The sequence below is a fragment of the Camelus ferus genome, chromosome 32, assembly GCF_009834535.1.
Source record: "Camelus ferus isolate YT-003-E chromosome 32, BCGSAC_Cfer_1.0, whole genome shotgun sequence".
NCBI lineage: Eukaryota > Metazoa > Chordata > Mammalia > Artiodactyla > Camelidae > Camelus > Camelus ferus.
Genome location: NC_045727.1, coordinates 11,757,406 through 11,785,069, shown reverse-complemented (window position 1 = coordinate 11,785,069; position 27,664 = coordinate 11,757,406). Strand labels below are relative to the sequence as shown.

The 27,664-nt window shown below is 58.5% G+C and overlaps 1 protein-coding gene across 3 annotated transcripts in view; it reads left to right on the top strand.

The window, feature by feature from the left end:
- BCR (BCR activator of RhoGEF and GTPase) overlaps positions 1 to 22,065 on the top strand; it is an 88,781-nt gene extending 66,716 nt beyond the window's left edge. For all 3 annotated transcript variants that reach the window (XM_032471657.1, XM_032471656.1, XM_032471658.1), the window contains 12 exons: positions 456 to 531; positions 1,913 to 2,017; positions 2,645 to 2,719; positions 5,674 to 5,771; positions 7,267 to 7,398; positions 15,043 to 15,102; positions 15,805 to 15,914; positions 17,177 to 17,316; positions 17,805 to 17,939; positions 18,702 to 18,807; positions 19,131 to 19,293; positions 19,563 to 22,065. In XM_032471657.1, the coding sequence (XP_032327548.1) occupies positions 456 to 531; positions 1,913 to 2,017; positions 2,645 to 2,719; positions 5,674 to 5,771; positions 7,267 to 7,398; positions 15,043 to 15,102; positions 15,805 to 15,914; positions 17,177 to 17,316; positions 17,805 to 17,939; positions 18,702 to 18,807; positions 19,131 to 19,293; positions 19,563 to 19,652 (1,290 nt within the window). In that variant the 3' untranslated portion in view covers positions 19,653 to 22,065. The remainder of the gene's footprint in view (positions 1 to 455; positions 532 to 1,912; positions 2,018 to 2,644; positions 2,720 to 5,673; positions 5,772 to 7,266; positions 7,399 to 15,042; positions 15,103 to 15,804; positions 15,915 to 17,176; positions 17,317 to 17,804; positions 17,940 to 18,701; positions 18,808 to 19,130; positions 19,294 to 19,562) is intronic.
- The last annotated feature ends 5,599 nt before the right edge of the window (positions 22,066 to 27,664 follow it).

Sequence of the window (27,664 nt, the reverse complement as noted above, 5' to 3'; positions counted from 1 at the left end):
CACCTCGTGGGCTGGAGAGGCACCCTCTCTGCTGGGCGGCTCCTGCTGCTGTCTGTCTGAAGCGGGACCTTTCCCTCCATGGGCATCACACGTCTGTCAGGGAGCAGCCGGAACAGGCTGACTGTGGGCTCTGCAGGGACCTTGTCTCTGCGTCACGGCCCAGGCTTGTGGGTTGGACGCAGGTGGTGAGGGCAAGCTCCGCCCTCCCCTCTGCAGGTCCCACCTGGTGACCCCCCGTGGCCCTGAGCTGTGACACGTCTCGACCTGACCCAGACGTGGCAAGACAGGCGGACGTGCAGGAAGGGGCCCCCAGCTCCCGCCGGCCTGCCGTGGGGCGGTGCGCGTGCCTCTGACAGGAGCACTGCAGCTCCACGGGGGGACCAGGAGTGCACCCTGGACCTACTGGGCACCCACTTAGCAGGGGTGGAGATAATGGGGTGTGCTCTCCCCGCCAGAGTTACACGTTCCTGATCTCATCCGACTATGAGCGTGCCGAGTGGCGGGAGAACATCCGGGAGCAGCAGAAGAAATGTGAGTGGCCTGTGCTCCGGGGACGCTGGCTGGGGAGTGTCAGGGCTGGGCGGTCGCCACCTGTGGTCGCAAACCTTGTTTTCCCCAAGGGACTGGGCAGCGGAACTCATCCAAGTGAGATGTACGCTGTGGCGCTCTCATATAGGGAATAACTGGGGAGGGCGCTGTCCTGATGGGGCCCCTGCCCTCTTTGCACCCCACACCTGCCCTCTGACCTTCCTATTGAACCCCTCCCACTCCCCCAGCCTTCCTTGAATTCCCTGCCTGTCTCCTGGACCTCCCTACCCTCATCCCTGCCTGCCCCCAGGGCCCCCTCAAGCCCCCTCTCCCTCCCTGCTGAGGCTGCTATGCACGTGGCCCACACCTTGCCTGCCCCCCAGGCCTGCCACACCCTCCGTAGAGGCTGATGCTGTAGGACCCTTTGCCGAGCCCACCTGGGCAGCCGCACTGGGCTGGCCCCATTCACCTGTGCTGACCACCATCAGGACAGGGGCTCACTCCCCTCTAGATGCCCCATCTCCAGGTCCTTCCCTCTGTTAGCAGTTCTTTCCTGCTGCTCAGCTCAGAGCTGCCCCATCCTGCCTGTCAGTCTTCAGGGTGGGACGGCAGACCCTACCCCATGTCCTGGGGCCGCTGCTGCCTGGTTGCCTCTTCCACCCCCAGCCACGTGGTTTGGGATTCCTGAGTCATCCTTGCTAAGAGGGTCCTGCGTGCACCCTGTGTGCCGGGGGAGCCAGGCTGAGCACCATATCCCGGGTGGGCTGGGGCTCCACACACCCCTGCCCTGTCCTGGACTCCTGTCCTCTCAGGCTCGTCACTCATACCTGTGCTGAGCCCCCACTGTCGCTGCATCCAGGGATGGGGCCCTCCCGGTAACTGATGGCTGGTGCCTGGGGCCCGGCCAGTGTTCCTGTCCCAGGTGTCCTGTTATAACCAGGTTATAACCATTTATAGCATCTGATCTCTGCTCAGAAATAAGCCTCTTTCCCCACCTGGTGGAGAGATGGGGCTGCATCAGGGAAGCAAAGGACAGAGCTGTGCTGGGTGTCTGTCTGGGGAGACCCCACAGGAAGGTGCTCCGGGTCACCCCGACAACCGCCTTGTGGCCATGCCGAGGTGGCAGGCGACACCTGTGTTTGTGAACGTTGTGCAGAGATTCCTCCCACCCTCTTGAGTCTACCCTGGGCCCTCCAGGGCCCCACCTCACCTGCCACTTCCCAGCCCTTCCCTGGGAGCAGATGGTCCCTCTTGAGCCATCACGGCCCCTGCGGGCCTCCTCGCAGGGGTGTGCTGAGGGCCCAATAGGGGGGTGAGAACGCATCTTGGGGGGCCCGAGAGCAGGGCAGACTCATTGGTTGGTGCACCATGTCCCCTCTCTCAGGTTTCAAGAGCTTCTCCCTGACTTCCGTGGAGCTCCAGATGCTGACCAACTCGTGCGTCAAACTCCAGACCGTCCACAGCATCCCGCTGACCATCAACAAAGAAGGTGGGCCATCCTCCCAAGGCCGCCGTCCCTTCCTGCTGACAGTGCTGTCCTGGGTCCAGGGGTCTCCATTCCCAGGGATGTGTGTGCTACTGAGGGCCTGTCGGCCTCTCCCAGGAGTGGGCGGGAGGGGATAGGAGCAGTTGCTCCCAGGCAGCCACTACTGGGTGGCTAAGAAGACCAGTGACTTCTGTCCCAAGTCCTGAGTAGCTCCTCAGACCCTCTGTGCTCTGGATCTGGCCCCCATCCCCCGACCAACCCCTCATCCAGGTACCCCCCCCAACCCATGGTGGTTCTGCATCTTGAGTTCACTATTAATGCACACTCAGGTACACACAGTCACACACGGGGGTGTGCCTTGCACACACACGCACACCCCCATCCATGTGGCATGCTCCCCGACCCCTCTCCTGTCCTGAGAACCTGTCACATCTCATCTTGGTCCCTACCAGATCCTCAGGTCCCTGGACAGAGGCCACTGTGTGTATTTCTGCTGTGACATTGCCTTGTCCCCTGCTAAGCAAATGACAGTCATGTGGTGCTCCCTTGAGGGTCACCTTGAAGAAGAGCCTGTCACCTGCCTGCCTCTCCCAAGAGGACAGACACTTACCTCTCTGGTCTCTTGCACAGACGATGAATCTCCTGGGCTCTATGGGTTCCTGAATGTCATCGTCCACTCTGCCACCGGCTTTAAGCAGAGTTCAAGTAAGTGGCTGATTTGGGGAGGAAGGCGGCAGTGCACCAAGCCAGAGGGTGTGGGGACTAGGGAAGCAGTTGACCTCTGGGATATGCGGTGCTGGCCAACGCCCACTGAGTGTGGAGTTGCTTCCCGGAGTGGACACTGCCCTTGCGGGCGGTGCCGGGCTCAGATACTGCGAGCTGGTGAGCTGCCCCCTGCAGGCGAGTTGTGTGATTGCAGGGGCAGGAATTTGCTGCAGATAGAAAATGCAGCCCAGGTTCCCAGGAAGCCAGCGGGGTCGTGGGCCGGCACCCTGCCCCTGGTCACGGGGGAGATTCGGCAGCTCTGACGAGTCAGAGGGATACCCCTGGGGCAGCCTCTCCCAGCCACTCGAGCTATCAGAGCAGGGAGGTCTGGTTGCATCTCAGTCCAGGTGTAGCTCACACTCACCTAGCACCTGGCACCAAGCTCCCTGGGTCCCTCAGAGGACACAGGGCAGACGTCGTTCTAATGATCTTTCCACTGTTGTTGCAAAACCAAACAAGAAATCCCTGAGGAGCCACAGAACAGAAGAGGTTTGCAGACCATGTATAAACGATCAGGGACTTGTATCCAGAACAGAACTCTTAAAATTCAATGCTAAGGAGACAACCCAATTTTTAAAAACGATCAAAAGATTTGGATAGACAGAAAAAGCAGATTTCTAGAAATAGCTCTGTGGCTGAATGGAAAGTAACCTCACGTAGGCACGTGAGGTCTCTTAGGGACTATGGGAATGTGCTGAAATTGGACAGTGGTCATGACTGCACAACTCCATGCACTTACCAAAAAGTATCGAATTGGACACTTTCTGAAATGGGTAGACTTGAAGGTATATAAATCGTAACTCAGTAAAGCCGTTTTAAGAAAAAGAACAGAAGATACTTGCTAGTGAATAAATTGTCTCTCTAACTAGATTTGAGCGGGAATAAGTCTGGTTACAAATACATTTTCATTTTACCCTGTTCTACCTGTATTAATCCACTGATGACTAGAAAGATTAGAATTTCCCCATCACTAATAGAGTCATTAGTCTTCTCTGTATTGAGCCTTTTTAAATTACTTGGTTGCTTCAGATACTTGTAAAAGTACATTTCGTAAAACAATGGTGAGTATGATGATTTTTAAATTACATCAACTGACGCACAGAATTTAGCAGGAAGATTTTCCATACAAATACCTTGTATTTCGATTACTAAAAACGAGAAAGACTGTGATCGTTGTGTAAGAGTCTTTTCAAAGGTTCCTTCCTATGATAGCAGCATTTTGTAAGTAGTTTCTGCAAGTTTTTTATGGCTGTTTGCTTGGTTTTTGGTTTTTTGAAACCTAAACAAGGCACAGGGCATTGTTTATATTAAGAAATACTTTTCTTTCAGTTTCTAAAGAAATAAGTCACAGGGATGTAGTGTATAGCACAGGGAAGAGGGTCAATAATATTATAATGTAATACTTTGCAACATATATATTGTATACAGTGGATGTTGTATAAAATATTACATAATATTATGTAATATATAATGCAATAACTTTGTATGGTGAGAGAGGTAACTAGACTTATGGTGATCATTTTAGAATGTACAAAAATGTTGAATGGCTATGTTACACACCTGAAACTAATATAGTATTATAAGTCAATTATACTTCAATTTAAAAACGATTTGGGTAGACACTTCACCAAAGAAATACAGATAGCTAATAAGCACATGAAAAGATGCTCAGCATTGCAGGGAAATGTGCATTAAAACCACAGTGAGGGACCACTTCCTGCCCCCTTGGACAGGGACCATCAAAAAGATGCGCTGGGGGGAAGGCTGGCAGGACGTGGAGGGATGGAACCCTCAGTCAGCTCCGTGGCTTCTTAAAAAGTTACACATACCCCTACCATAGGACCCCGCAACCCCACTCTGAAGTATTTACTCCAGAGAAATGGAAGCCCAAGTCCAGGTAAAGACTTGGGCATGAATGATAAACAAAACATGGTCCGTGCATGCCGTGGACCATCACCCAGCAGTCCTACGACTGACATTGGCCACACCGGGGATCAACCTAGAAAACAGTTATGCTGAGCGAAAGACCCCAGATACAAAACACTGCGCATTGCATCATTCCGTGTGTGGTATTTCTAGAGAAGGCAAAATGTGGAAACAGAAAGCCTGTCAGGTTGTCTGGGACACGGGGTGGGAGGAGGGGTGACTACAGATGGACTCGGGGGGTTTTGGGGGGCAGAGCTATGTCCCCAAACGATGGCGGTGCTGTCTGCACGAGTGTTTACATTTACTTAGAACCCTCAATGCTCACAGTGGGCGAGGGTATGGTGTGCACATCGTAGCGCTGTGAAGCTGTGACACACACGTCATTGTTCCCCTGGGCACTCCCCCACCCTGGGCGACCCCATAAATGCTGGTGTTTCCATCTGAGCCTCTGCCAGGACCCTTCATCAGCAGCCCAGGTGGTGCCTGGACTGCCTCCCCCCCGCCCCCCGCTTAGCTATCCTGTCCTCCCGCTGTTACCTTCCCATCAGTCTCCCCAGTGTCCCACACTCAAACTCACATCTCCAAACTTGCCCCTTTTGTCTTATGTCCCGCCCTCCACACCGAGTTCACCATTCTCCATTGTCACCTCTGGTCACCTGCCACACCCTTCCTCCAGGCCCCTGGCAGTGGCCTTCTCCTTGGTTCCCCGCCAGGTGTCGCCCCTCTGCTCCCCTGCACCCAGCTTCTTTCCCAGCACTGAGCTGCTTCCAGTCCCCAAGGGAGTGAATGTTCTGGGAGGTACCAGTTCCCAGCCCCACCTGGCATAGGTGCTGGCCACTGCTGTGGGGTCTTACTTCAAAAAGAAAACCAAGACTGTTTTTATGACTCACAAGATAACACCTGCCCTTATAGAAAACGTGGGTGGCCAGGGGCAGCACAGTCACCATCTCCGTGTCGCCCTCCCGCAGGTCTGTACTGCACCCTGGAGGTGGACTCCTTTGGCTACTTTGTAAATAAAGCCAAGACGCGTGTCTACAGGGACACAGCTGAGCCCAACTGGAATGAGGTGAGTCTGGGCGGGCGGGTCTGACCCCCGGGACTCCCTGAGGGCTTCCCTGCAGGCGACGTCACCAGCTTCCCGGCATCTCCTGGGGGAGGGAGGCGAGTCCAAGAGATGTTATCTTCCTGTTCCTAAGAATCACCCCCACCCCAGCACCATTACAAAGAAATTTGTTTTGCTGGCAGAGTGTCTGGAAAAAGAACTTAGAAGGGCTTTTTATGCCGCCTGTGTTATTACTCAGTGTTTACTTGGGAAGTTTCCAATGTTTTTCTTCGGAAATTGGAACAAGCGCTCCACTCTGTGACTCTCTCGGTGTCTGGAAGCTGGGGCTCCACCTGTGGGGCTGGGTGAGCTCTGGTGGCCCCACTCCCTGGGCCTCGCTGGGCTGAAATGAACTCTTCTCAGCATCACAACTCTGGTCACTAGCCGTGCCTCCTCCGTAGGATTGAGGCCCAGAGAGCCACAGAACCACCTGGTCCTTGTCGCTCTGGGCACCTGTGTGGTTGATGTCTGTGGTGACGGGGGGTGGGGGGCACAGCCAGGGGGACCCATGGAAGAAGGCTTTGTTGGGGTGGGGCATGACCCAGCAGAGGCACAAAGGGAGGGGTTCTGGACACTGGGGAGGTTCCAGGTGCAAGCCAGCCAAGGGATCAGGGACCGAGCATGGGGGGAGGGCCGTGCATTTGGCTTATCCAAACTCTCCTGTGTTCCCGGCACTCACACCCTCCCCACCCCATCCCCATTCAGGCTCAGTGATACCTGCTTCTGCCCGGCCCCATCCTCCTCCATTTCCCCACCAAGACCTATGCCTGCAAAAACATTGGTGTGAAATGTAGAATTTACTGGAGATACTGGGGGGTGACGGAGAAAGACTGCACACCCTGAAGCAGTCAACTTGAAAGCTTACGGGAGAAATCTTTCCTCCTGCATCCCCCTTTCTCTCCTGTGTCACCTCCCTGGGTTGATTTGTTTGTTTCCTTTCCGATAGACTTTATCTATATAGAGCCACTTTCAGATCCACAGCAAAACTGGGCAGAAAGGACAGAGATGTCCCTGTCCCCCGATGTACACAGCCTCCCCGACTGTCGGTGCACCCACTTGGGACTCTCGTCATAATCAGCGAACCTGCAAGGAGACCTTGTCATCCCCCAGAGTGCACAGAATGTCTGCATTTATAACCGCCCCCCTGGAGCTTCTGCTGTAGGGGGCACGGGGACTGCCCTGTGAGATGCTGGGTTTTAAGGCGCTTGGATTTGGGTTGAGAGGCGCTCAGGGCCTCCAGAAGCCTCCAGACAGGGCCACGGCATGATGCTCACGGGGAAGTAGCTCTGAGGGTCTGCATCGCAGGACAGAAGTGAGGAGGGTCTTGATGCACAGAGCCTCCTGGGGCAGCAAGGAGGAGCCACGGTCCAGGGGCCGCTTTAGCTGGCAGTGCCGACCTCAGCCGCTTGCTTGGACCTGCCTGTTAACTGGGGACTTTCCTTCTCTCTTGGGGCTGCAGGAGTTTGAGATCGAGCTGGAAGGCTCCCAGACTTTGAGGATACTGTGTTATGAGAAGTGTTACAACAAAACGAAGCTCACCAAGGAAGACGGCGAGAGCACAGACAGGATCATGGGGAAGGGCCAGGTCCAGGTGAGGCCGCCGCCACCATTCCCTGCGGGTCCTCTCAGCCCCCAACACTTACCCATCATCGTCCGCTGGCCCCCGTACCCGCTTGCCCACCTCCAGATGCTCTGTGTTCTTTCCCCACTTGACACTCGGCGACACGGAGATGGGGCAGCGGGGCATAGGGAGGCAGGCCCAGCTCCAAATTATCCACTGGGAGACCTGGGCTGGCACCTTCCAGGGTCCTTTTCCATCCCTCTGCCTGTCTGTCTGAGTGTCTGTCATGCCTATCTTGTCTCCAAAAGGAATTTTGAGTTCCACCTGTTTTTCCAGCGGGGCCACAGTGCATCCACGGCCTCCCGAGAGCCCCCAGCAGGCCACTGAGGTGGGGCCGTGGGCTGCAGTTGGCAATTCGGAGCCACTTCTTCTTGGGAAAGCTCAGGAATCTGAGTCTACCCACCTGATGTCCCCTCTCTGGCTTCTAGATCCAGGTTCCAGGGGATGCGGTGTTTAGAGCAACCCCCAGGAGTTGGCATAGAGGCCCCTGGTGGGCCGAGAGTGTCTCTGCAGGATCAGTGAGGGGTCCCCAGGTCCTCCGGGAAAACCGTCCGGGTCCTCGATCCTTCCAAAGTTGACCCAGGCCCAGAAGCGCCCTGCCAGCTCTGGTACTGCTTGGCAGACAGGAGCTGCGCCACCTGCCTTGGGTTTCTCGCAGCCACACTGCACGATGCCTTCCCTGATGAGAAAGCCCTGGTGCCCTCTTTCCTTATGGGCATCTGACCAGACCCACCTACGCAGGTTCCTCCCTGCCCTGCCCTGGAGGTGAGCACTGCCTGCTCCCCGCGCCCCCTGGTGCCCCAGGACCCTCAGATGAGGCCTCCTGCCGGTCCAGGTGCCTGCGGGAAGAGCGTCCTCTTCAGGGAGCCCCGCCTCCCTGGTCTAGGGGCAGGAAGTGAGAATCCTTGCAAGCAGGAATGACGGGAGCCGGTGACTCATCCCCCAGTGGTTCGTCATCCCTGCTGGCGAGCTTGGGAGTCCTTGCTTGGTGGGGGCCGCATATCCCAGGCCACATATCCCGCTCTGGCTAGAGCTTCCTGGGAGGTGCACACTGCCTGTTCCCTGCCTTGGAAGCTTATTAGGGAACTCACTGGGTCAGGGTCTCCAGGGACCCATTTACCTTGAGACCAGGTCTAAAAGCAAAAATGCTCCTCTGACCGCACTGTTCTGCCCCTAACACCTGCCTGCCAGCTGGCACCGCAGGGTGGCTGGGGGCACTCCCGGCCACACAAAGACACGGGCAGAGGAAGCCAGTGGCCCCCCACCCTTCTTCGGGGGGCAGACACGCAGCCTCGGCCAACTGCACAGTCGGAACCTGGGTCTGGGCTCTCCTAAAGTAGGGGAGCCCAGGGTGGGAGAGGACACCAGCCCAGGGCTAAGGTTGGGGTACCTGCTGGGGAGCAGGGCGGCAGCCTCACCCAGCACAGGGAAGATGTGCTTGCAGCCCCTCTCGGACAGGGATGGTCCAGGAAGGCCGGCTCCTGGTCCAAGGCCACTCGGGGCTGTCCTGGACTTGAGACGGGCCTCCAGTCCTGGGTGAGAAGGGGATGGCCCCCCCTTGCTCCCCGTGAGCCCCAGGTTCCATCAGGCCAGTCTTGGTAGAACAGGGCTTCTGGGTGGAAGACGCAGAAAGGCCAGCCGCGCTGTTTCAGTTGTCTCGCTCCTGGGGTCTCGACCAGGGACCTGTGACCAGCAGGGCCGTAGCACGTGAGCTTGGCGGACCGGGTGCCACTTGGGGTGGCTCACAGGAGTGCTGCCTGGTCTTCACCACCTTATAGTTCATGTGCATTGACTCCTCTCAGTGATCTTGAAATCCAGCCCCGGGTTTCTACGTTGATCTCTTTCACCCTCGTGGCTTTACATGGAGGCCCGTGGATTCCAACCCCACAGACACACTGTCCTGCTCTTGTGGCCGTGAGGCGGTCTCCAGGGGTTGCTCTTCCGTGAGCATCCTGGCGCTGGATGCCTTTGGTGCCGCCGTGTTTTGGCATCTACCTCGTGCCAGTCGTAACTAGTCCTTAGTCTTCACCATCTACCGCTGGAGGACAGCTGGTGCCCCCGCCCTCCCCTCTGTGTCTACATCTGCCCCCAGCTAGGCATCTCTCACCCACACCCAGGCCCTGACTGCGTCTTGCAAAGCCCCAAGGTGAGCCGACAGGCTGGGTGCCCGGCTCCTTTTCTCGGCTCTAGTCCCACCAGCCTTTGACTTGAATGTGTCCCCCACCCCCTGGAGTCCTGGGGAATGGTGAGTTTGAACCCGGGCCTCTGAGCACTGCCTGGGTAACAGGGGTCTCAGAAAGGAAACCAGGGAAGAGCTGGTGCTCGTCTTCCTCCTCCATTGAATTAAGCCCTCTTTGAAAACCCTCTGGCCTGGTACATCTGGATGGAAACAAAACATTTCTTTATGCACGTAGCCTGTGTTCTTCAACAGTCTGGGGGTGCTGCGTGAAGAAGTGAGCAGTGAGGTGGGGAGGGGCAGTGAGGGGAGTCTCCCCACGTCCCTGCTGCTTCTGCTGTCTGATCCCAGCCTGCATTTCCCCATCCGCGGTGCCCTGAGCATGCTTCTCAGTCAGAGTCCTTTCAGTAGGGCCCAGACATGCGATGGAAGGGGATGGAGGATGTGGACTCTGTCAAATATATATATATATTCATGATCTTGTGAAACCAGCAAGGCAGACTTTGTTCAGCGGTGCTGTCGAGATAGGTGTGGGAGCCACCACTGGGGGGAGAGAGATGGGCCTCAGCTCTGAAAACGACCAGGTAGAGTGGGAATTTACAGCCAAGGGGCGGGGGCGGGGCAGGGGGGGTGAATTTACCAAGAGCTTCAATGAGAATAGTAGTAAAACAACATGGGCGTAGCGGAGGGCTCACGCTCAGCCGACCTAGTGGGGTTCTTGCCGAAGACGGGCCTGGGGGAGCAGACATCACCAGGGCGCACCGCAGGCACGAGGGGTCTGGTGAGGTGTTGAGGTCGACTAGATATGGGGGGGGGGGGTTCCTGCTAAGCTGACTCAGCAGGATTCTTACTAAAATTGGGTGTTTGAGGACATGCCCCTGGGACAAGACCAGACCCAAAGGCATTCCACAGTGACGCTGCAGTGGGACAAGTCACCTGAGTTCTCTGCTTTCCCAGCACAGGTAAAGGTCGTGTTTACATTGTACTGCAATCTGTTAAGTGTACCTCGCTGATACACCTTAAAAACAAACAAACAAAACAAAACAAAGTATCTGTGTTAAAAAATGCTTCATTACTAAACGATGCTGACCTTCATCTGACGGCCCAGGGTTGCCACAAACCTTCATTTTGTAGAAACACAGCGTCCGCGTCGGCGGAGCACACAAAAGCGAGGGGTGCCTGTCACTGGAAACCAGCTGGGAGGAGAGACTAAGTCTCCCGGCCCCACTGCACCTCCTGGGACCGGGGCTGTGTCACAGCTCCGCCTGCCCGAACCCGCCTCCTCGCTCGGGGGGCCGTGCGTGGGGGCTTCGGCGTCAGCAGCTGCTGCTGTTACTGTGACCTGTCGTCACTGTCGTTGGGGGAACGGCAGGCTCCGGTTCCACCCCCTCATCTCTGCTTCAGTGGGAGACCTGGGCGAGAAGCCTGGCCCCCCAGCCACCGTCGGGGGCGGGGGCGGATCCTGGACTGGCTGGAGGGGCATCTGTGACTCAGACTGTGTTGTTTATGAATTGGGATCCTCAGAAGGAAGGAGGAAGGCAGTCAGGAGGTGATCATGCTGACGGCCTCCTGGGACCCCAGCCAGGCTCCTTTCCCCTCCTTTTTCTGTCTGGAGTGTACATCCTCCAAAGGGGCGTCTGTGAATACCCGGGACCAGCCTTTCTGAATTGGGGCTTTTCCCAGTAACTCCAGGTGCGTTCTGAGCTGGGCCACATGGGAGGGGCGTGCAGCCCCGCAAGTCCTGCTGCTGGGGGCAGGGGCATGCCTACACCTCCACCTGTGCCCCCCGGCCCCCATACACACACCTTAACTCAGCCCAAGTGTCCGAGCAGGGCCAGGGAGAAGTCCAGGACCAGCCAGAAGTCAGCAGGCCCCGAGGGGCCCCTCCGAGGGTCCAGGGATGAAATTGGACATGGCTGTCTGGGCAGGAGGTGTCAGAACCATCTGGGGAACTAGGTCCCAATCCCCAGGTTAGGACCCTGATCGTCTGTTTTTAATCCCCCATATGGTGTTGGTGAGCTGTGGGTTCAGGACCCACTGGTCCGGCTCTCAGGTGACTGTCGTGGGTGAGTTGCCAGGTCTTGCTTCGTCCCCAAGAGGTGGAGGTGCCCCTCCAGAACCCGGGGTGGGTGAGCCAGTGAGCTCAGAGCATCAGCCACGTCCTAGAATTTTGTCTTCTCCCATATCCCCTGCTCTCATGTCTCTGGGCTCACAGCTCAAATTCCTGTGGAAGCATGAGAGTTGATTTGTGTGTGTGTTTGTGTGTTTTATTCGAGCTTCAAGGGTGAGAATGGAGCCTTGGGTGTCTGATTTGACCCTTGCTTTATTCGAGACTGCCGCTCGGGGCTGGTCTGCTTGGGATCAAGGAAGCGGGAAAAGGAGTGAAAGATGTGGGGCCAGAGCTGAGAAGCAGGAGATGACAGCGGGAGAGCGGAGCCCCCTCCGGCGGGGATTCTCTGGCCCTCTCCTGGAAGACCCCCTCCGTGGAGTGGCACAGTCATGTAGGCTCGGGCAGCGGGCTGGGGAGGCCCCTACCTGTTTGCTGCTCTGTGCTTTGAACCAGCCCTTGAGTGAGCGTGCCAGCCTCAAGTGTTGCTCGGGGCCGACGGAGCGAAGCCGCGGGACTGAGGGGCCATGTTATTCTCACGCTGCTTCCGCTCTCCAGGCTCTGTTCCCTGGAGCTGAGCCAGTCTGCAAACGTCCTTCCCACTAGAGCCACCACCCGGGCTTCCTCCAGGCCTGGGGGCCCCATGAGAAGCCATCTGGCAGCACCGTGGCCCAGGTCTGCACTCTGGGGGCCAGTGCACACCCCGGACCCAGGGGCCAGGTGGCGGTCGGGCTGGACGTCGGTGCTGAGGGCAGACAGTGGCACCGAACCCCCTCATCACTAGGCTGACTGGCCATGCTCTGGGGGCAGGGTGTTCTCCACCCAAGTGCAGCTGAGGCAGCGCCTGCTGTGATGGGGTCAGCAGCTCAGGGGATGCCGGACCTCAGAGAGGGGGGCCCCTGAGCATGTCCAGCCATGAGGCAGACTCGCCAGGCGGATGTATGTTACTCAACATCTCCAAATTCCCCTGCAGGAAACCGGCCACTTGAGAAGGAAGCTTGGCTTTTCTGGGCTTTAGAGAAAATCGTAACACGTTGGAGTTCCCGTCACCCATTGGCTGGCGGTGGGGATATTTTTTTCCATAAACAAACAAGGAAAATGCAGGCGTGATGGGAAGCTGACCTCGGTGAGGCTGCAGGGGTGGGGCTTCCCGGGAAGCGTGGTCAAAAGGCAGCAGAGGCCAGGAGGCCGCCGCATTCCTGTGTGTCTCCCATCCTGCCACGCCAGCCTTTTGAGCACCAGGGCCGGGGATGCGAGAGACGCCATGCGTGGCCGCACTGCAGGGCCTCCTGCGGCTCTTCGACCCGCGCCGGGCGGGCCAGAGCCGGGCCATCTCCTCCGAAAGGCACCTGTGTACTCGCGCCACCGCCCTGTGGACACACATCCGAAGCCTGTTGTACAAGGGCAAGGTGGGCCTGCGGGGGCCGGGGGTCCCTGGGTGGGCCGCACCAGGCAGGGCCCCCCGCCCTGTCCCTCTGCTTGTCAGCTCTGGGTGCTGAATCTCCGTCCTGGGAGGAGAGGGGCCCAGTGATGGCCGTTCTTCAGAGGGAAAGGGGAGGGTGTCTTTCTGCTGTGTCTCTCTGTTTAAACTTCCACTGGTGGAGGTCAGCTGTCCCTTTCCTTGCGAGCAGGAGGAGCTGTGCCTTCCGAGGAGGCCAGGACACAGGAGTTGGGGCAGAGGTGGGGAGGGGGGTGACCAGCAGTGCACTCCCTTCCGCCACACCTGGCCTGGTTGAGGGCAGGGACTTTGCTGGCCTGGAGCCACAAGGGCCATGGTGTCACCCACCTGCAGCCTCCCCGGAGGAGGTGTTACCCCAGCTGGGTGCCCCGATTCACACTAGCCGGGAAGCACCACGTGGGAGCGCTTTGTGACTGGTCTCTGCTCACAGACCTGCCCGGTGGGGTGGGGCCTCTGAGGACCTCCAGGGACAGAAGGACACCTGTGACCACAGAGTCCCCGAGGGAGATGCTCTGCCTCCCTTTGTCTGTGTCAGTCTGTTTCAGGTCCTTGGGCATCGTGACCAGTGGACCTAGAAGGGGTGGTGGGGAGGGCTCGCCCCCAGGCGTGCCTGTGCTGACCTCCATGCCCAGCGGGTGCAGGGAGAGAGCTCAGGTGCACGCACCTGAGAGATAGAGGCAGCTGGGCCTCGCCTTCTAGCCATCTCAGCTGCTCAAGGCCCAGGCGGCTGTCACCTCCCAGGTCCCGGGCACTGGATAGACATGCGGTGCCTGTCCCAAGTGCCCCTCTAGACCCGGCACTAGTGCCATCAGGCGTGTGTGTGCATGTGCGTACACTCCTGTGCAGCAATCACGAAGCATGGTACCAGCTCTTAAGCAGCTTTGTAGCAGCAGAAGTGAACCATGGCCTGAAGCAGGCATAGAAATCACAGAGCGCCGTATGCGGAGTGCCGGTTACGTGGTGCCCTGACCTGGCTTCACACCAGAATCACCTGGGAGGTTTCTGGCTGTGTGGCCGGTGCAGCTCTGCCAGGCACCCGGGAGACAGGCTTTAACCAGAGCTGCCAGGTGCTTACTCGTCCAGCCCAACCCGCTGGTATAGACAGCATGTGCTCCCCAGATCAGGGGAGGTGGCGCCCTCATGGATGGGGTTGGTGGGGGGGTCACGTGGCCCGACCAGGAAGGTCGGGGCATCTTACAGCAGCCCTGACAGTTAGGTCCCAAGGACTAGTGCTCAGACAGTCCTTGGAGTGAGAGGAGCGCAGAGAGCCTTCCTCCAGCCCCCTCACTAGCAGCGGGATTTGGAGCTGGGCTCTGGGTCCTTCAGGGCCTTACCCTGAGTCATGGGTCTGGCCTGGACTGAAGATCCAGACCACGGGGCATGCTAAGGGGAAAGACAGTGTCCCCAGTTCTTAGATGACATGCCCCCAGGAAGATGCTGTGGAAATCAGACTCCCCAAAATGTCATCTAAACCAATTGCTCAGCCCCCTCTGAGCTGCATGAAGCACCTGTGATGGTGGAGGGGGAGCAGGATGGCTCCTGGCCCCTGGGCTGCAAGCTGGACTTGAGCTCCCATTGGGGAGGGACAGAGGCAGGGGCAGGGGCAGGGCCTGAGCTGTCACTACCTTGTCCCCAGAGTGAGCCCAGGCTCAAGGCAGCCAAAGTCTGGGGGCAGGAGGGCTGTAAGGTTCCTGGGGTTTCTAGCATGTCCTCTCCTCTCTCTGGACCCTCTGGGCCTCTGGTTTGAGGTGCCAGCTGAGACCCAGCTCCAGTCTGACTTGGACGTGGAGGAGTAGCAGGCTTGGGCCGCTGCCTGGCAGGGCCTCTGCACAGACCTGGGGGCATCTGATAATTATGACCCCTTGCTTTCAGCTGGATCCCCAGGCCCTGCAGGACAGAGACTGGCAGCGGACCATCATCGCCATGAACGGGGTAGGTACCCACAGGGCTGTGTGGGCAACCACTTCCCCCAAAAGGTTGGGGTGACCTCGGTTTCTTCCAAAGCAGTCGGAAGGAGGCTAAGCCCGAGCCGGTGGCTGGAGAGGGGCAGAGGCCCTGCAGAGCAGGATCGCCCGGGGCAGGGAGGTGCCCGTGCGGTGGCTGGAGCGCCGTCATCTGCCAGGCGCTGAGCATCCCTCTTCATGGGACGCTCCAGGGGCATCACAGGGCAGGCAGGGCCTCAGCCCCGGGGTCTGCCCACAGACACTGAGACCCCTCATTAGCCTTTGGTCCCCCAAGAGTGTTTAGACCTCAAAAAAAAACAAAACACTACCACCCACCAAAAGAGGTCTGGGCATATGGGACAGAACGTCGATGTCTGATAGATACTTCGTGGATTTCTGTTATGTCATTCTCTGTACTTCAGTGGGGCTTTGTTGTTGCTGTTGTTGTTCCTAGGACTGAATGAAAAAGAGAAGCAGTGAGGTTGTGGGGGGGAGGTTCTGCAGAAGCCAGTTCTTAAACTGCCCCGACTGTTCCTGGCTCTTGCTGAGTTGGACCAGGGGCCGCCCGCACCTGTACCTTCGCCTGCTCGCCCGGAGGGTGGGGAGAATTGCCAAGGCCCCGGGGCCCCTGGGAAACCAGGCTGTGAGGACCAGAATGGTGAGAGGGATGTGCCCCTCCTTCCCCCTGCAGATCGAGGTGAAGCTCTCAGTCAAGTTCACCAGCAGGGAGTTCAGCCTGAAGAGGATGCCTTCCCGAAAACAGACGGGTGTCTTCGGAGTCAAGATTGCCGTGGTCACCAAGTGAGTGGTGAGGGGCTGGGGTGCACGCGTCTCTGTCCCCAAGAACCGAGGGCACCCCCTCCCGGTGTTTCCGGAGGAAAGAGCGGCTGTGGGTCTCCCGCTCTGTGCAAGTCACTGCAGGGGATGCCTTGAAGCCCATGCGGCACTCTGGGCTTGGCCGCCTCCCGTGTTTACATCAAAACTTGTCCCTGTCAGCTCAGGAGTGTCCCATGCCTTCCTGTGTGGTCCCTGGAGCTTCACTTGGCAGGGTTTTCTTCCCTGTCTTAGAATTTGTCACAATAGGAACTCCTATACAACAATGGCCAATCCTGCCCCTGTGTCACCAGTCAGTTGCCAGGAGAAGCTTCTGTGTTGGTCTGAGGGCAGCTCTCGGGGACACAGGCCACTGCCTCCCAGAATCCACTTGCTTCCCCAACTTGGAATCTGGCCGGGCCCCTGACCCCGCTGGTCGTCAGGCTGGGACCTGTGCCAGATGGTCCCGAGACACATGATTGTGTCTAAAGAGTGCTCCCCACCCCCAGCTGCATCCCAGCCTCCTCCTGGCACCTCTGGACGGCCCTAGGCAGGAGCAAAGAGCTCTCTGTCGGCAGGTACCCCAAATAAATGCCGCTCGGGAAAGCGCCTGGACTCCCAAATCCAGTCAATAAACTAGACTGAAGCTGACCCTCCAGATAGCACATGTCCGGTTTTGGAAGAATTCTTACTCCGGCATCCTCCCTGGAGGTTCTGGACTTGTCTCTTGTCCTGAGGACGAGGTGGGGAGAAGGGTGTAGAATCAGAGGCCCGAGCACAGACGTGCGGCGGCCTCGGGGAGTCGGGCTTCTGGCTGGACCATTTGCTCTGCACAGGGCTCACCTCTCACCCAGGCCCGGAGAGGTCAGGGTTCGCACCCCCAACCCGACTCAGAGACCAGACTACCTTCTGGGACCCCTCTGGCCACCTGTTAACCCAAGGCCTGGGGCTTCTAGCTGACGTCCTGTGGCCCACCCCACTTAGAGAATTCTCCTGACCTTCCCCTCAAAGATCGTGCATGAGTTGTAGGGCATCCAGCTCCTTGGAGCTGTTGGAAAGGCCCCATAAGATATGAGCAGTGATAGCTGTGAGGCTGCAGGGCGGGGGGAGAACACGCGGAAGGCTCTGTGTACCCTGAGTCTGGGCGCTCTCGGCACCCCGCTCCAGGTGTGCAGGTGGGTGAGGGGTCTAGCCCCACCGCGGCCTGAGCGGGGCTGCCGGGCACTCAGGGCCTTCCCCTCCCCCCACAGGAGGGAGCGGTCCAAGGTGCCCTACATCGTGCGCCAGTGCGTGGAGGAGATCGAGCGCCGGGGCATGGAGGAGGTGGGCATCTACCGTGTGTCCGGCGTGGCCACGGACATCCAGGCGCTGAAGGCGGCCTTTGACGTCAGTGAGTGTCGGGCCAGGCCGGGCGGGATGGAGGTGTGGGGTGCAGTGCCCGTGCCGAGACTCCCAGGCGCCCATTTATTTTACCGGGAGAAGGAAAGGGTTATGGGAGGAGGTTGTGCAGAGGCCCGTTCTTAGTCCATCCTGACCCCGCGTGCATGGCTTTACTGGGACTTGTGTGGGGCGGCCCCACCTCACTCTGGGGCTTGGCCTACTTGCCCCAGGGGTGGAAAGGGGGCGCCAACCAAAGCCCAGGGGTCAGCGTGGTCTGAGTGAAACCGCCCCAGTTGCCAGACGAGGACACAGAGACCCCAGGGTGGAAGGCCTTCTGCCTACGTACTCCAGGGCCTGGAGCCCTGGACGGCCGAACTCCTGGGGTGGGGTCGGGGGCAGCCATAGTTCCAGCTCCCTTTGGGCAGAAGCCTGGGCCCGGCCCGTGGCTCGGAGGGCAGAGGCGATTTGGGACCCACACGTGGGCTGTGCTCTCTTCAGATAACAAGGACGTGTCGGTGATGATGAGCGAGATGGATGTGAACGCCATCGCCGGGACGCTGAAGCTCTACTTCCGAGAGCTGCCCGAGCCCCTCTTCACGGACGAGTTCTACCCCAACTTCGCCGAGGGCATCGGTGAGCGCGGGCCGCTCCCACCTCCTCTGATCCCTTGGGTGGGGGTTACGGGGTCAAGGGCAAGGTGAGGGGACCTGAGTTTCAGCCCAAACCTGCGTGTGGTAGGGGCGCTGAGAACCAAGCTGGTCCTCTAGGGCTTCTGCCTGTCCTCAGAGGGCTGCCTGCTGTCCCCATCCCTCCAAGTAGCCCGAGAGGGTGGAGCAGCCGGAGCCACCGTGGACACGTCTGGGTGTGTGGGGTCCTAGAGGCCGCCATCCTCCTCGCTAACCCCAGGTCCTGGCCCTATCCGGTGGGACTTTGAGCCCAACCTGACCCTAAGTCCACCTGGAGGGTGGGGGGCACCAGCACAACCTCCGCACCGTGACTCCAGGGCCGCTCGGCAGAGGACCTGGTCCCCCAGGTGCACAGGGTAATGAGGGAGCCTTGGGGCCTCGCAGCCCCCTGCCCAGCGGTCTTCCTGCTTCATCGTGCGCCCAGCTTCCCGTTCCTCGGGCTCTTCTGAGTGGAAGACAGGAATGGCCGAGTTGGCCAGGAGGGGCAGCCTCCTGCCGCTGGTCCCTCTGGAGCTGTTGACACCTTTGAGCTTCAGAAAAGGTGTTCAGGGTGGCCAGCCCCCCACACCAGCTCCCACCACGGGGTCCTCACTGGAGGCAGGGCTATGTGAACCAGGGTGATGACGGGCCTGGACCATCCTGTGTCCTGCGACCCCAGGCCCTGGGAGAGGCCTCCAGCCCATGTTAATCCCCCTGCCCCCGCCTGCAGCCCTCTCAGACCCAGTTGCGAAGGAGAGCTGCATGCTTAACTTACTGCTGTCACTGCCAGAGGCCAACCTGCTCACCTTCCTCTTCCTTCTGGACCACCTGAAAAGGTAATGACAGCCCCTCTGGGGACCAGAGCCATTGCCACCCCATCCCTCTCTGTCACGGCCACTCTGCACCTCAGCCTTAAGTAAAGAGGGAGGGGCTACAACCACAGCCACGATGTGCTCCCCTCCCCCCACCCGGGGTTGGGCCCCTGCCGACCTCCAGTGCTCTTCATCCTGGGCCCCTAGACCGAGGGGAGCCAGAGTGGGGTCTGCTTTCAGCATAGCCAGGGCAAGGCCCTCCATCCCTCTCAAGGTGGCCTGGGTCCCCGGCTGCCCCTGTCCCGGAGGCGGTGTCACAGCGGCCCCTCTGCCCCGGCCCTCTGCAGGGTGGCGGAGAAGGAGACGGTGAACAAGATGTCCCTGCACAACCTCGCCACAGTGTTCGGCCCCACGCTGCTGCGGCCCTCGGAGAAGGAGAGCAAACTCCCTGCCAACCCCAGCCAGCCCATCTCCATGACCGACAGCTGGTCCCTGGAGGTCATGTCCCAGGTACCAGGCGGCCAGCCTGGCCCAGGGGCCTTTGCCAGCCCCACCCCAGGTCCTGGTGGTGGTTCCTACCGAGTTGTACAGGGGAGGTGGCCGAGTTGTACAGGAGAGAGGGACTCGTCCAGGGCTACGAGGTGGGGAGGGGCAGAGAGGGCCCAGGCCACTGCTCTTCCCTCTGCACCTCGCTGGCTTCACCTGTATTTGTGAGGGGAGCGCTGGGCAGGAAGACCTCTCCTCTGAGCCGCTGTCTCCCTCCTGCTCTGCCCTGGCAGGTCCAGGTGCTACTGTACTTCCTGCAGCTGGAGGCCATCCCCGCCCCGGACAGCAAGAGACAGAGCATCCTGTTCTCCACGGAAGTCTAGGGGCCCCACTCCACCTCCAAGAGGCCAGCACACAGCCTGGGAACCTCCAAGGAAACGGGCCATCCACAGAGCGGGAACCGAACCTTCTAGAGGAGTAACTGGGCCACCCCTCAGGGCCGGGCTGTCTGCCAGGAGAAACTACCCAAGGCAAAAGCCCAAGGGGCCTGGACCGTGCAGGGCCCCCAGCCTGCGAGCTCCGGGCTGGCCTCAGACTGTGGTTTTCCACGCCGCCACCAGAGGGCGCCCCAAGCCAGCACATCCTGGGCGGGGCCAGGCGAAGGGAGTGGTTTCTATGAATTTAACTTATCAAAGTTGAAAGATTTCTACTGGATCACCTGTCAAGATGCACCCTCCCCGGGGAGAAGGGACCAGGAGCAGATTCCCTCACTACCGTGTCTTGAATAAACACTGCTGCTGCTTCATGCCTGGGGGCCGGGCCCCGTCCCGTGTGGGTAGGGGGAGCGGGGGGGGGGCATTTCAATTTCCCAGACTTAGAAGTTCTACTCCTGTCTGTCACAGGGTTTGAAAAGCTAAGTCTCCACTGTGTAGCGCTTGACCCCTTTCACCGCCATTCTTCTCTTTCTTTGTAGAAGGATCTGTGCAGAAATGGGTCGTCTTCCCAGTCTGTCCTGTTGCTTTGTGTTTGCTGATCGAGTGCCCCTCGGAAGGCAGCTCCCCGCGGAGCCGTGTACCGTCCAGGACCGGACACCGGGGGAGGGAGCCCAGGCTGCGCACTTTATGGCTAGTTGTCTAGGGGGAGCGACCCCGCCCCCTCCCCACTGCCCCGCCGGGCACACGCGCTCAGAGAGGCCCCAGTCTCCGGCTCTCCCTCCCCCGGTCGTCCGCTACACAGATCGCTACATCCCTCGCTCTCTGCTCCACACACTCAGCAAACTTTTGTAAAGGTTTCCTCAGCAGCAGAGCTCGCCAACAGCTTGTTTTAAACTTTGATCCGAATAGCCTTTTGATACTTGAAGATTTTTAAGTTTTATACATAGTTTCTAATTTTTTTCCTAACAGATGCAGATACCTAATAAGATGTTAGAATGTACCCTGTGGACAGTCCATGTCCCAGCGGCATCTTGTCTTCCTCCAAGCGCCAGCTCTGTTGGCGTCAGGAGCCGCTTCTCAAGTCTCCTGAGCATCTGGAGTCTGGGGGGGGTTAGGAAGCGGGGGGTTGTGGGCCGAGGGGAGCCCCCATCCCGGAGCAGGTGTGGGGACAGACGCACCTGCTCACCACGCACCTGTGTGCAAGCCAGGACGTTCCATCTGACTTAGAGGAAAGAGAACTGGGGAGGCCACTGAGTATTTTGAGGAAACAAGTCCGTGAAGAATTGTATCACTTTTTCCAAAAAAGGATGGAGGCGAGGAGGAAAGAAACTGAGAGGCCAGGTTTCCATGCTGGACTTGCAGGAAGAGAGTGTGTCGCTAACCCGGAGGAGGGAAGCGGTGGCATGACTCAGGAAAAGGCATTTGCTTGTCACACGATGACACCAGTCACAGGTGACACTGTCCCACGATCCTTCCTGTGTCCCCGACGGGGTGGGAAGGCTCAGCAGGTGTGTCACTGGGCAGCTGCTGCCCAAGCTCGTGGCACGTGGCGAGGCCACGTGCCCCCCACTCTCCCCTCTGCTTGTGGACCTGCCGAGGCAGGGAACAGAAAAAGAAGTCACTTGAAGGTCTTAGTCTGCACACCGTATTTATTTAGTTGTACTTTTTCTTGCAAGAAGAGCAGACTCACCATTGTAAAGCAATGCGGCCCTCTGGGGGACGCGGGCAGGAGCTGGGTCCTCTGGACTCAGGGTTCCTCAGGCCTCCAGCACCAAGCCTCCTCTGGCCTGACTCCCCAGCACCATCCAGCCCGAGGGGAACGCACTTTGCTTAGAAAAGCTTAGACCCTGCCCTTGTTTCTGTTTCCCTGGAGTCTCATGATTTGCGTCTGTCGCATTGAAACTGGAAAGCAATCTCTCAGTGTTGGTGCCAATTTTCATTCCCTCCCACACCTCCTTCCCCTTTGACTTTATTTATGTAGGATGAGTGCTGTTTAATGGTGGAATGACCACTCTTTTCCTGTGTAGCTGGCAGAAGCCCACCTTCTCTGGGCCACAGTGGTGGAGGTCACTTTGGGTCCCCAGGCGCCCGTGTCACCTGTCTGACACTCAGGCCTGAGGGTTGGCAAAAGCCAGTGGCCGGGTGACGGCCTGGAGTCCAGACGTGACCTTGCACGAGGCTCAGAGGCCAGACTCCACAGCCCTGGGCCCTGGGTCCGGAGCAGTGAGCTCGGAGGGCAGCCCGGCCTCACGTGGTGGGTGGCTGGTCTTGGCATCTGTGTGTCTGCTTTTGAGCTCGGCCGCCTGTGTACCACCGTGGGGGAAAGAACTGCTGACCCTTTCATTAAACTTCCCTGAGACTACCTGTGTCAGTGGTGATGGCTTCAGTACAAAGAAACAGGGTGATCAGAGCCTCTGGGGGTCCCCGGAGCTGCTGGGATGGGGTCGGGAGTGGGCGTTGGAGCTGGGAGAAGCAGCTGGTGGGGTGCAGAGGCTGGGTGCCACAGTGGCCTCCATGGAGATGGTGTGCATCGCTGTGGACAGGCCAGGCCCAAGGGTCTACTTGTCCATGGGCATCACTCCGAGAGCATGTGGGGCTGTCTGATTTGGGTCGATCAGCAGAGGGGACACTGGCCATGCCAAGTCCAGGGGCAGGGAAGTTTCCAGCCTTTCTGTTGCTTGCAGACGGGACATGGGTCACTTTTAGCCACCACCAACCTAGCACACGGTCACCTGCCTGGACTGTAATTCTCCCTCCAGCTGGCCTCCAGGACCACTGCCTGTGGAGCCTCACTGTGGCCGTTTCCCTGAATGGATGGTGTGGTGTGTCCTGGAGAGAGACAGGAATAGAGGGCAGTGGCCTTGAGCTCAGTGCCGCCCTTCACTGGCCTGTGGTGACCGGGGGGAGGTCACACCAAGGACGTGACAAAGATGCCCTGGGATGCGCCTCCATCCTCGGGGTCTCCAAAGGCTCCAGCCCCCCTTTTATAAGGTGTAAGGGTTGTTATTGAGTCCTGCAGCATTGAAAAAGCCTCCTATACACTCTGACATCTGTCCTCTCTGACATTTGGTGATGAGGAATGGGCTGCCACTCACCCTTCTCCAAGTTTTTGGCCCCTAAAAGGCTACAGTTAGCTTTCTATCCCGTCCTTCCTGGTCCTATTTGAAAACCTTAAAAAAAGGGGAAAAAAGCACTATGGCATCTATTACTAGGAGTTGGTTTTTCAGGTGGGAGCTGTCTTTCCCCATGTCCCGAGAGCAGCAGCTCTAACCAGCCAAGCGCAGGCCAGCATGTGGCCCAGGGAGCAAGACCATTCACTGCTGTGGAATCAGGTCTTACACCTCGAAGACCCCCCCCGCACACCGGCGTTCCAGCGCTGGCTGAAGAACAGGGCCGGGGGCTAGTGTCTCGATGGTCCTACAAGCTCGCTCCCTTTTTCCTGGACTAGATGCAGCCAGACCTCGACCATCAGCCCTGGCCTGGATGTGCCTGTGCGGGCACCAGGCCGAGGTCTCCTGCCCCTGGCATCACGCACATGCCCCGGGCAAATGAAGGGTAGGATTTCGTGTAGACATCTCAGAAGAACTTGTATACCCTCTCCCCCGCGGAATGCCCCAGTGCCCTAGAATGTGACATTTCCGTGATGGGACTTACTGATGAGCTGTCCCAAACAGCTCTGGGAAGCTAAACAGAAGTGAGGGAGTGACAGACAAGCCAGCTCCTGAAGGGGCCCAAATGGCCTCCAGCTGGAGCAGCTGCTACTAGTCAGCGGGCAGAGTGGGAGCCGAGAGTCACCCCTGGGCGAGGGAGGAAACTGTCAAAGCCAGGGTGGGGGCGGGGGAGGGACGGTTCAGCGGCCAGGCAGGGCCTTGTGTCACCCCAACTCTCCCAGGGTGGACAGGCCACGTAAACGGTTTCCCAGAGGACAGGTCCAGATTGGGAAGGAAACCAGCTGCTTGGGGGACCGAGGCCACTCTGCGTGTCCCCAGGCGAGATGCACCACGTGCCTGGCCAGACATCACCGGCCACGTGTCCAGTTGCCCCAGGACACCGAGAGCTCGGTCCACACACCAGCTCCTTTCCCTTAGCCTCCTATGGGCAGAACGGGGCTAGCCCAACCAGAAAGTGTCCCTTAGGGTTTTCAGTCACTTGGTGGAGCCTGGCAGCTGGGGACGTGTAGATTCAAATTGGATTCCAGCTGAAGGGGCCTGAGGAGCTGCCGGCTGAGCAGCCCCCAGAAGAGGGGGCACCAGGATGGTTGCCACCCCAGCCCCGGGGCTCATGCGGGCTCAAGAGCTTGAGTGACCACTAGGGTGAGCCTCTCAAACCCACGGCCTGGCCCCAGGGTCTAACGTGGACACCTGGACCCACGCAGAGGGAAGCAGGTGCTGCAGCTGCTTATTTAAATGTAAAACCGCCACATAGAGGCCACCTTGCTGGGGTGCTCTGACCTGGCTCCTGCTGTCTGCCCCCTATCGCCGGGATCTGAGGGACATGGGACCAGAAGGAGGGAGAGACAACGGGGAGAGGGGAACAACTGCTGTTTCTTTTATTTTCTGAAAACATTTCCAGTGTTGGGGGTGGTGATCAGAAGGTATTTGGAACAGGTTACTCCATCTGTGACCTTTGTGTCTAGATTAATCACTGCCTTTCACAAGCCGGGCCCCTTCATCGGGGCCAAAAAAAACCTCCTGGGGCTCCCGGTCAGTGGGTGGCAGCTGCGGGAGCCCTGTCCACCCTGGCAGGCTGGCTCTGACCTCTGAGTCTCAGCCCATCCAGGCCACCTGGAGCGAAGCCCACCTCCTGGTGATGCGATGCCATGCTGGGGCACTAGAGGGCAGCAAATCCCTCCTCCGGGGCTGACCACGCCCATGGTCACGCCCTCCTTCCCGGCCACCCGGGAGTCGTCCTGACTCCACCGCCGGGAGGAGGTTGTGAGCTGAACTGTGTCCCTGCCAGATTCGTTTGTGGAAGCCCTAACCCCAATACTGAGCACCTGACTGTCTTCAGAGAGTACCGTTAGAAAGGTAATTAAGGTTAAATGAGGTCATAAGGGTGGAGCACTGGTGGCCTTACAAGAAGACGTCTCTCTCCGCCACTCACAGAGGGGAGGCCATGTGAGGACACAGAAGGGCGTCAGCTGCAGGCCAGGAAGAGAGGCTTCTGGAGGACCCAACCCTGATGGCCCCTTGACCTTGGACTCTGGCCTCCAGAGCCGTGAGGAAATCTGTCTGTTGTTCAAAGGCCTACTCTGTGGTTTAGTGTTACACCTGCTCAAGTCCAGTAACACAACGGTCTCTGGCCATCAGACCCCTGACGTGACTCCATGTGTGGGACCTGAGTCCTCCCCGTGCTGCTCTGGGTCCACGACCCTCTTAGGGGATCCAGGGTGGTCGACTGACCACGCAGAGGGCAGGGGGCTGTCACCCGCTTCATCCCAGCCACGTGGTGAACCTCCTGGACAAGCACATCCCATGCCCCCGGCCCTGGTCAATCAACTCGAGTCTCTTCCAGTTTACACTTGCCCTGTGGCCCCTGCGGGAGACCCAACCACAGCCACCATCCAGGCAGGGTGTGTGCAGGGCCACCCCAAGCTTTGGCCTACTGTTTGCCTGATTTGCTGTAGAGGTGCCCCAGGCAACGGCACTCTTTTGGGTCCAAAGCCCCCAGCAGCCCTTCCCCACTCCCTCAACAGCTCAGCCTTGAGACCCCCCCTCCCCCCAGGGTTCTGAGTCCCAACTCGGAGTCTTGGCCTGGACTTCCCAGGGCCAAGGAGGGAGGAGCAGCAGTGCCTGACAGAGTGGGCAAGGCTGACCCCAAAATGGGGCCAGGGCAAGGCCCCCGGGCACAGAGGCTTTCTTATCCTGCAATGGAACAGCTTGGAACGGGAAAGAAGGCTCCCTTCCAGGTGGACCGGCGGTGCCAGAAGGCATGTGCTGTGGCCTTTGACCCTGGTGGTGCACGGCTGATGCTCCCCAAATGCTCAGAACTGAAGCCACATGCCTATCCCAGCTGGACCACATGCTCCCTAAGGCTAGCTCGTTCCCTCTGATTCTCCCTGCAAGAGCCTCCCTGTCCATGTCCAGATGACCCAAGGCCTCTGAAGGGAAAGTGGCTCTTCCATGGTCCCTGCCCCCCAAAGATATGTCCACCTGGAACCTCAACGCGTGACCTCATTCGGAATAAGACTCTTTGCGATACTAAGGTAAGGATCTTGAGATGAGGTGGTCTACATAGGGAGGGCCCTAGAACCAATGAGTGTTGTCACAGGAGACAAAAAAGGAGAAGACAGACACACTGGGGAGGACGCCACGTAAATCCGAAGGCAGGGACCAGGTGGTGTGTCTCCAAGTCAAGGACCTCCGAGGGTGGTTGGCAGCCTCCAGGAGCCAGGAGAAAGGCCTGGAACAGATTCTTCCTCAGAGCCTCCGGAAGGAAGCAACCCTGCTGAACTGCAGGGTGTGGGCTTCAGCCTCCAGAGCTGTGAGGGAGTCCATTCCCATAGCGGGGAACCGCCAGTTTGTGGTCCTTTGTTACGGCAGCCCCAGGAATGAATACAGTCAACCAGCTAGGACATCAAGACCCCATGGCAAAATCCAGGCTCTCCTCCCATTACTGTCCCACTTCCAAAAGCATTCCTGCTTGGAACAGACTCAATCGGTCCCTCCTGGGCCCTGGTGCCGGAGGCCAAAGGGCTGGGGCGAGGGCCACGGAGATGGACTCAGGAGTCATCTAACCCAGTCTGGGGGCCTTGGCTGCTGACCTCCAGCCCTCTCCCATCACCGCCCCTGCCCACAGAAGTCTCTGAGAACACAGCGCACCTTCCCTGCCTGTCCTCTCGCCCCTCTGGCCTTGGCTTTTTTCCCACCTCTGCTCTCCTCTGCTTGGAATCCCAGCGCCTCTGCCCTGTAAACCCACTCAGGTCACTTCCATCCCCTCTACTCCCAGGTGGCTGCACCGGGCAGGCCTGCTGACCAGTTTTAAATTAGCTCCCCGGGACGGTTTTACACTTTTTTAGCAGGCTCGTCTTTCTTCCAGATCTTTCTAGAACTTCTCTGAACCACCTTCAGCTTTTCCTGCAAAAGCAGCATTATTTACTTGTAGCCGTGCTTTGGGTTCAAGATGGGATCATGACGCTCTCTCATCCCCTCTCTCTTTCCCCGTTTGCTTAAAATTTCCCCACAAGGGAATCTACCTTCAAAGGGAGATTTTTTTTTCAAAAAAGTCTGCAAGTCCTGAAGATGATTCTCAAAGGGGAGCCATGGGTGTGTTTGCAGTCTTGGGATGTGTGCAGGATTCCCAGGAGGCCCATTTGCAAGGGAGCCATTAGCGGCTTGGGGAGGGGACCCAGGACCTAAAGGCTCTCTGAGCCTCACTCCCCTCACTGGTAAAATCAGACTTAATCTGACACTTGACCCTGGAAAGGGCCACAGGCAGGAACATTATCTAAACCTCAGGCAGATTGCGGAGGAATCCCTTGATCCAGCCCCTCCCTGCTCTTCCATTGTTTCCCGAGGTCCCTGTGGAGTTGAACCTGGAGGCTGGACCAGGACTAGCGCTTTCTGTGCTTGGGGACCTGGAGCTGAGAGCTGATGGAGGAAGCCTTCCCGGAAGGGTTCTGGAAGGGTTTCTGGAGCCCTTGCCACATGCCAGGCCCTGCCCTTGGGAAACTTTCAGTCTCCAGGTCCACAGACTTTAAATACTTTGTTCCTGTTTCTTAGCCATATGATTGCTGTGTGCAGAGAAGCATGGTGGGCAGGGGGCGCTTTATAGGGTAAGAACCTATTATTTAGTCCCTCAGCATCCCGACCAGTGGGGGTTATTGCCATTGTTCACGAAAGAACTGGAGGCACAGAGAGGTTGAGCACCATGCTGGCGGTCACACAGCTGTCCTGGCTGAAGTTTGGGCTCCAGTCTGGGGACCTGCAGAGCTGGCACATGGGAGGTACCAGCTCACTATT